Source organism: Heteronotia binoei, chromosome 13 (assembly GCF_032191835.1).
Source record: "Heteronotia binoei isolate CCM8104 ecotype False Entrance Well chromosome 13, APGP_CSIRO_Hbin_v1, whole genome shotgun sequence".
NCBI lineage: Eukaryota > Metazoa > Chordata > Lepidosauria > Squamata > Gekkonidae > Heteronotia > Heteronotia binoei.
Genome location: NC_083235.1, coordinates 32461062 through 32470199, shown reverse-complemented (window position 1 = coordinate 32470199; position 9138 = coordinate 32461062). Strand labels below are relative to the sequence as shown.

The 9138-nt window shown below is 43.2% G+C and overlaps 1 protein-coding gene across 1 annotated transcript; it reads right to left on the bottom strand.

Moving 5' to 3' along the window:
- Positions 1-3226: 3226 nt before the first annotated feature.
- Positions 3227-8899, bottom strand: EEF1AKMT3 (EEF1A lysine methyltransferase 3). The gene is made up of 3 exons (XM_060253109.1): positions 8689-8899; positions 7097-7208; positions 3227-4240 (listed from the first exon to the last, which is right to left on the bottom strand). The coding sequence occupies exons 1-3, from the start codon at positions 8869-8871 to the stop codon at positions 3849-3851; spliced, it is 687 nt and encodes a 228-aa protein (XP_060109092.1). The 5' UTR covers positions 8872-8899; the 3' UTR covers positions 3227-3848.
- Positions 8900-9138: the final 239 nt, after the last annotated feature.

Sequence of the window (9138 nt, the reverse complement as noted above, 5' to 3'; positions counted from 1 at the left end):
AAATTAAAGGATGGGGAGTGTGGATCATATTGCTGTAGTTGGTCTGTAATTTTTTCTATAATTTCTGTAAGTAGGCAGCTAGTAAAAGCCTTGGTCAATGCATGTAAATGGTGTTCCAAGATCTTACTATACCAAGTTTTTTTCATTGCTAATCAGCCTTGCACTCATGTGCATACGTTCCACAGATCTAAAAACTACAGTGTTCTCAAAACTTGTAGGATTGCAGCCTTCATCTATTTGGGAGGCTACCTTAGACTTCCCAGTGCTGACTGGGCTCTTGGGTTTCCAAGAGCCAATAGCTCCTTGTGATGTGAACACCTGCAATTTTGCCAGTTTGTGTTTCTTTGTTGGCTTTTCCCCTTCTCCAAACAGAATATTTTGCTGACAAGTGTTAGTCCAGTGGCTGCTTGAAGACTGCCAGTGAGGGAAGCTCACCACCTCCCTAGGCAGCCAATTCCACTGCTAAACCACCCTTCCCTTTCTGCTCATAATTTAAACCCATTATCATGAGTCCGATTCTCAGAGCTCCTCTGCATATTAGGCCACACCTCCCTGATGTAGCCAATCCTCCTGGAGCTTACAGTAGACCCTGTACGAAGAGCCCTGTAAACTCTTGGAGGATTGGCTACATCAGGGGGGGCGTGGTCCAATATGCAGATGAGCTCCTGCTAGAAAAAGAGCCCTGCCGATTCTCTATTGCCAATAGGTATGTATACAGAAATATCCATAGGTTAAAGTTTAGGAGGGCCCCAATTAAGAAAGCGAAAGAAGAAAAATGCACAAGGTTTAGATCCCACAGGCTGCTACCACCAACAGTTAGTCATCATAGATGTAGCCAACAGACCAGTTTCTTCTTAAGGCAGAGTACAAAGCAATTTGCAGTACATTAAAGTGCATTATTAAGAATGCTTTTTAAAGGATGAGAATGTTAAAGGTGGTTCTCGTTCCACAACTGTCCTGATCCACGTGCATTCACCTTCTGCAATCCCTGAAGGGCAGTATGACCAGAGCAAAGGAAAGAGTACAAGGCTATACACCCTCCGGTTTTATTATTCCAGCACAGCTAAGGCATTTAAGTGCTAGCATTCAGCTTTTCTTGAAAATGGGAACATCATTTGAACTAATGTAAAGTAAGCGAGAAAGGCTCTTATTCAATTGTAAGCTTAACCAGGAATTGACTTGGAAGTCTTAGGCAAGCCATACTTTTGCAGCTGCATTCCCTTGTACAGATGACAACTTATGTACCAAGATCTGGAGGGGGGGGGAAGCATTCTTTTCTCTACTATGTGGCCTTATGACAGTATAAGTGGTATCAGGTTACCATTTTTTTAAAAAGTTTTAGTTCCCATTAACAAGCTGTAAAAAACAAAGACCTTCCCTCAGCTGACAGTGATTTTTAAGTTCTCAGAATTCCTTGGATATTATCTGGAGTTGCAATACAGCAACTAGAGAGATGAAACTAGAACACATTTCCACAGAAATGTAGAAAAATTATATAATTAACAAACCAAATGAAACGTCAACCACTGGTAATACGGTACTCATTAAACTGAAGCCTGGCTCTTTAGAAGTTAAGATAGGCCAGTATGCATTTGTGAAAATTAAGAGACATAATTCAGAGGCATTTTAATGAAAATACAAAATCCTTATTTAAATAGTATCTCTCCAATGGCAACTAAGGCATCATTGGTATCTTAATGCACTTGGGCATTGCTTCAGTTTAGTTGCTTCTCTCTCAAATGATTTTTTAAAAAAATAAAGATGGTCCAGTATAGGAGAACTTTGGTTTTTTCATCTGTATACAAATGGAACTAGGGAACAAGCACTACAGCCTGCTCTTCTGGGTAAGCATGATGCATGCTTCCAAACATTGGAAGACTAGATAGAAATCCTCCTCCTTTACAAGACCATTAGTCTGTCAAGCCAGTTTGGTGTAGTGGTTAAGAGCGGCAGACCCTAATCTGGAGCACTGGGTTTGATTCCCTACTCCTCCACATAAAGCCGAGTGACACTGGGCCAGTCACAGTTCTCTCAGAGCTCTATCAGATGCACCTACCTCTCAGGATGTCTGTTGTGGAAAGAGGAAGGATTGTAAGCCACTCCAAGACTCCTTCAGGTAGTGAAGGGCGGGGTATAAAACAAACTCTTCTTCTTACAAGAATTCTAAGGACCTACTTTCTATTGCTCCCACTGCCTGGCTTCCACACACAGGGTTTTTTTTACCATGACTTCCACACAGAACTGCTGTTTCGGGGAGCATCTATAGCAGGAGTGGCCAACGGTAGCTCTCCAGATGTTTTTTGCCTACAACTCCCATCAGCCCCAGCCAGCATGGCCAATGGTTGGTGCTGATAGGAGTTGTAGGAAAAAAATCTGGAGAGCTACCGTTGGCCACCCCTGATCTATAGAATGTCATCTCATTTCTCCCCACTTTGCAATCTTCCCAAACCTGGTTTGGTGTGATCTTTTATGTAAAAAAATCATAGTCAATCCACTTTTGGACATAATTTGATCTCACATGTGTGCTTTTTGGAAAATCTGCAATCCAGTTTGGCACTATTTTCCCAACCCCATCCTCTGCAGCCACTGTCCCCCACAATACACACAAAAAGGTTGTTAAATTGATATAACAATAAATTGGAACAACGTACTAATTGCCCAACTTTCATTTCTGAAAGAAGTTATTCAGCCCTTTTCACTATGGATTTATAAGGAGAAAGGTACAGGCTGCAACTGTTATCTTTTAACTACATAATAAGTACTGCAGACTAGAGATGAGCACGAATTGAAGCAAGAATTGTGATTCGTGCTTAAAACAGCTGAATCGTGGGTCGTTCCAAATTGGTTCGGGTACATACACTATGCACAACTCACAAAACAAAGTGGCTTATTTTGGGGGTGGTTCATCTGTGTCATTATGGGTGGGGGATCACCCTTGTGCACTGCAATACACCTAGTGTGATGACATCATCTGGAAGTGATGTTATCATGCTGGGCACACTGTCAGGGGAGCATACTCTATCACTTGGGGAAAGACATCATCACACTGGGCCCGTCATGGCACACCTGCTCATTCTAGCCCTCTCAGGGGGCATTCCACGCCTTCCTGAACCAAACAAGCCACAATTTGTTCAGAAAATCAAAAAACCATGAACTGAACCACCGAATCAGACAAATCAACTAACCATGAAACGAACCACTATTTTCATGTTCCATCCTTACTGCAGACTTTTTTAAAAATGAAAGCTGGGAACTCATACATAGCTGCAATGGATTGTGGAGGAAATGGTGTCTAAGGGAAGTGTAGGAACAACTGCTGTGTGGATGTCCCATTGCCACTGCAAATGGTTCTGTATCTGCAGCAGTATCAACAGCTATACAGAGAATCATCTCTATGCAGCAGCTCTGGAGTTTTCTGCCTTCCTCTTACAGATCATTTCCACAAAAGAAAAATGAGCAATTTTTGGCAGCTAGATCCCACATTAGAAAATTACTCCCTAGTAGGCTGAGCTGTACGGTTGCAGAGTTCCTCAGTCTTGACCAGAAAACTGAAAGCATGGTCAGGGAATGTTTGAGGACTGGAGACTCAAGATGGCGGGAATGGAAATTACCTGATGAATCCAGGGAACAGTAAAAATGCAGATCTGTGAGCCTTTCTAGCACCTCATGTCTCTCAAGGAACCTGGAGATTCGTAGCATTATAATATTCAAATGAAGCTATCAGATATGTTTTCACCCAATGGTCGAGAAAGTGGAGGAATGAAGAGTTCAGCCCCGTACAGTTTTGTGGAATGACAGCCCTAAATTAAAAGGTGGTTAACATTGTTCATCCAGTGACACAGTGGTTGTCAGATGTCACTCTTCTGGGTCACCTTGTAAATGTTAATATTCTCGTTTTCATCTCTAAAGGCCAGCTTTGAGGTGAAGTGTATAGGGAGCAGTGTCTCAAAGAACAACAATGTACTATGTTCCCGTCGCATTTTGGAAGACAGGTAGATAGTAGACTGAGGACCACACAGGTGCTGGAGAGTCCTGATCAGTGAGGGGTAACTGTCCTTGAGATAGACAATATCCGCACCCAAGATGAAGTCATAGTCACAGGGAAACTCCATGTGGTCCAGACCCCATGAGAGTGCACAAACTTTGGTTCGAGCCAGGCACTCTGCAGCCAAATTTCGGTGGACGTTCTCCTCTATCTGCTTCAAGGCCACAGGAAGATCTGTGATGGTCACATCTCCTCCTAGAGGAGAAGAGACAACAGAAACTCAGTTTCTGAACTCTGTTTGCATATGAATTACCCACAAGCAAGCAAATTTTATTAGGCACTTAGAGATCTGACTTTATTAAATATCCTTTTGTCCAGCTACAGTTTTCTCATCTGGAGAGCCAGAAACAGAAAGAGCAATTAACATGTGCTGATCCAAGTTGTTAAATGTGGTACTGAGGCTCAAGGATAAAATATTGAGAGTAAAAGGCTGACGAAGGACAGAAACCATAAGGAACCCCGGGCTGGTGGTCTCTTACTCTCTCGGAGACAAGCTGGAAATCTGAACTCCACCCAGGTTGCTGAATACAAGCTGGAACAGCAGGAAGGTTTCTGTCTCTAAGGAACTGTATTTTTTTTATCTTTTTACAGGCAATGTGGGGGAGTGAATGGAACTTTTTTTTCAACTGCTTTGGTTTAATTATGTATTATGAGCATTTGTTGAATGTTGTGATGTGACATCACCCCAGAGTCGGAAACGAATGGTGCTTGCACAGGGGACTACCTTTACCTTTAAAAAAAAAAAATGATGATTATTGCTACACATGTATTTTGATAAATGTAGGTTGCATATACACTCATTGTGTAAAGTGTTATTGCTATTCCGGTGATCATTGGCTTTAATTATTCACTTACATCAGAACCTGCTGATATCTACCACAGTTTTCTCATCAGCTGCTTAAAGCTCTGCAGACTATAAGAAGAAGCCCAAAACAGCAGCTCCTCAAAAGCCCACTGGAGTCTTATTGTCTGTCTTTTTTTAACATCTTATTTCTAGAGTATTTTCAATTGCAATGCACCTCAAATACAATGGCAGAAAGTAAAGTAAAGTAAATTTATTTTTGTATCCCGCCCTCCCCCTCCAAGGCGGGCTCAGGGCGGCTCACAGACATGGAACAACCATGATTTGGATAAAATACAATCAAGACAAAACAAGTTAAAATACAATTAGGTTACATAGGTTAGTTAAATAAATAAAATAGCTATTATAAATTAAAATTAAGTTAAGGTGCTACAGTTCACAATCATATATAAGATGGCTAGATGGCTACAGGTCAGTTTAGCCGGGTTCTGTCTTAAAAGCAAGCTGAAAGAGGATGGTTTTGCAAGCCCTGCGGAACTGATTCAGGTCCCGCAGGGCTCGCACCACCTCTGGAAGTTGATTCCACCATCGGGGGGCCATTGCTGAAAAGGCTTGCTCCCTCGTTGTCTTCAATCTAGCCTCTCTTGGCCCAGGGATTTTTAAGAGGTTTTGAGAACTAGATCTCAGTGCTCTCTGGGGAACATATGGGGAGAGGCGGTCCCTAAGGTAGGCAATGTATAACTGCAACAAAATTGCATTAAAATTTATGCCTTCACACTCATTCAATACCATAAAAACAGCAATGTGTTATATATAAGTATGTGCATTTTAAAATGCTCTGCTTTGTTTTGAAGCAAATATACAGTTATCAAAGATTTCAGGTTTTCACGGCTGGTAACATCATTAGGGTTTGCAGAATCTTTCGGTCTCAAGTGCCGTGTTCTACTGGAGAAAGTTTTTCTTTCAGACGTTTCGTTCTCCGCAGCTGAGAATGAAACGTCTGGAAGAAAAACTTTCTCCAGTAGAACATGGCACTTGAGCCCGAAAGATTCTACAAACCCTAAAAATATACAGTTCTTGCAGAGCTGGTAATATCTTTAAAACTAGCAATATGAGGGCAGGAAGATCAATACAAGAGTATCTCTGACATGTGCTTGGAGGCCATGGGAAAAATATTTGTGGGGCATATAGGCAGTCCAGCCTTCAAACACAATAAGGCTGAGTCCAGACCACTGGCTCAGGGGGGCAGCGTGCTGACCCAGAAGTGAGCTGGTGGAAACTGGAGTACCCCAAAGCATCCAGACACCCTGCAGAACAGGGACAGGCCACAGGCACCCCAAGAGAGTGTCCAAAGCACTCGTGTGCCCCATCTGCTGCTCCCTACGTGCTTTCTGGGTGCTTCCTGGCCATCCAGACAGCCAGGGAGACGCTTTGGAGGGGCCCCATTGATCCGGCTCCAGGTGAGTCAGGGACAGTTTGAGGGCGGGAGTGGGACGGCAGGCAGATGTGCACATTTGGATGCGCTTTTTTGTCTGCCATCCCTGGGGTGGCTTAAACCACCCATCTGAACCCAGCCTAGCTGTTGCAAACAGCCAGGCATTGCAGACAGTGCTTAACAACAGGTAACAGCCAAATCTGGTAAAGATCCCAAATGCACAGTTAAATATTATGCTAGCTTGCCCAGGCCTGCACAAAGAGAAAACCTATTTCCATGGTCTGCAAATATGCAAAACATATTATTGCTAATTAAATTCTTGCTAATTAAATGACAAACCACCCCATAACAAGTCTGCTGTGAAAACGTTGTGAAAACAATGTCACCCCAGAGTTGGAAACGACTGGTGCTTGCAGAGGGGACTACCTTTACCTTTAGAATAAATGTCAGATGTTTGAGAGCCACAACACATGAATGTCTGATGTTTGAGCCCCCCTCCCCTATCCACTTTTTAAAAAACACTTGGCAGCCACCAGAAAAGCTATCAGTGGGCACTACATTCGGGATCCCTGTCTTAAACATTAGACTATGGCAGGTCATGTGTCACTGCACAGTATCAACCACCTACACATCATATAAGCCCTCTGCACCACTTTAATATATATTTGTAGTTCTGAAACTGCAAGATCTCAAAGCTATTGAAACAATACTGTTTTTATAAGGAAAGCAAGGCATGATTGGTAGATGCTATGGGGTAACTGTATCATCAGAAATTTTCAAATGCTATTGCATTTGGTTAAGCAATTCTACATACCAAGGAGGGCAACAAGGATGCCCACAATGCCAGTCCCAGCACCCAGTTCTAAAACCTTCTTGCCCCAGAAGTTCAGCTTATGCTCTTCAAAATAGTCACAGAGCGCTAAAGCCTTGGCCAGACATAAGAGAGAAAGGCATATTAGAATGAATGAGACAATTCAGACAATATATTCAGGGTCAGCAGATGTACAAGGATGACAGAATCTTTCACATTTCAGAGTATAACAGGATCACCTTCACCAATCTGGCTGATTTTTAATGATCTGTGATGAAGGATTGTGCAAATTCCTTGGAAGTAAATTATGTCACCTGAATTCACTATGAGGAAATTTGGACTAAATCAATAGTGCTGTAGCAAGGGGGCGGAATCTCTATAAAGAAAGAGTAATCTGTCTCATATTAACATCAACAGATATTACCTTTCTAAGCATCAACTCAAATAAAGATGCTACTTTTAGCAAAGTTTCCTCAACATGCCTGATTTATTCCATTACTTACTTCTCACTCTCTTTCCCAAACACAATCTTCTTTCAAGTAACTCAAAGCAATATTTATGTTTCCTCTTCCCAGTTTTATCCTAACAACTTATCTGCAAGAATGACTGGTCCAAAGTCACCAAGCAGGCTTCATGGTGATTTGTGTGTGCAGGGGTTGGATCCAGGTCTACCCAAATATGGCACAGTAACTACACTGCCACACTACCTCTCTTTACCCCAAATTCTGTCTTCCCTATCCCATTTATACCGCCCTTGCCTTAATTATTCCCATTTCTAGCACTACCACCTATCACTATCCAAGTGATCTTGTTCACCTCTACTCCAGAGTGTGGGTTTTACTTTGCATCCAATAGCATACACTCACACCACTTTTATTTCCTGTTTTACACCAAGACTTTAAGTAGTGCTACAGTTTACAGCATTTTCCAATACACCTTATCTTGAGAACAGAATTTTAAGAATACCCATATAATGTATCAGATCAAAGATTTGCTTTTAATGCAATAAATGATGTTGTTTTTATCTGTGAGCTACCTCCAGCAACCCTCTAAGAAGAAGGATATAAACAAACAATTGTCTCCCCATCCTACCTGTGACAACAGCTTAATCATACCAATAAGAACCAATGTGATGTAGCTGTTGAGCTAGGAGAGCCTGGCTTAAGCCAAGCCTACCTCAAAGGGCTGTTGTGAAGATAGAATGGGACAAGGTGATCTTCTGCACTGGCCTGAGCTCCTTGGAGAATGAACAGAATAAAATGTAAAACAGATACATAAGCATCTGATGAGCCCAATTCAGACAAACTATAGCCTCTTCAAACGCCAACACTTGTTAAATTGCAATTTCTCTGCTACTCCAGCAAATGTGAAAAAGTTGCCACTGAGTTGCCAGTCTCCAGCTGGGGCCTGGAGATCTCCCGCTTTGACAACTGATCTCCAGCTGGCAGAGAAAGGCTTTGAAGGGTGGAGTCTATGGCACTGTACCATGCTAAGGCCCCTCTCCTTCCCAAACCCACCCTCTCCTGGATCCACCCCCAAAGTCTCCAGGTATCTTCCAACCCAGACCTGGCAACCCTGAGCCACCCCAGGCTCACCGCCTCCCAGACCGGGGCAGCCACCCCCAGACGGCTTCCATGGTGCTGAACAATACTCAGCTCGTGGCCACAGAGCCGGTAAGGGGTCTCAGCTGTGAAAGCATCCGCGAACAACCCGAGCTCCTGGGGGAATACCGACTCCAGCTCAACTTCTACGTCGCTGGCCACTCTGGGGGCCGCCATCTTACCGGAAAAACAACATCACCGGGGATTCCTGCAGGGGCGGGCACAGTTAGTCGTTTTCCCACTGCAATTGGTTATCAAGGCCGCAGCCTCTTAGCGGCTATTGGCTGTCTCGGATTCCTTTGGAACGACGGCGGAGCTTTTTGCTGACCTTTTCTGCACGTGCTGGAAGATTCCCTTGTCCTTTTCATTGGCCCAGAAAGCCGCAACTGTCATTGGATAGCTGGGGTTAAAAAAACAGCTTTGCCTTGTTCACCTGCGCGGCGC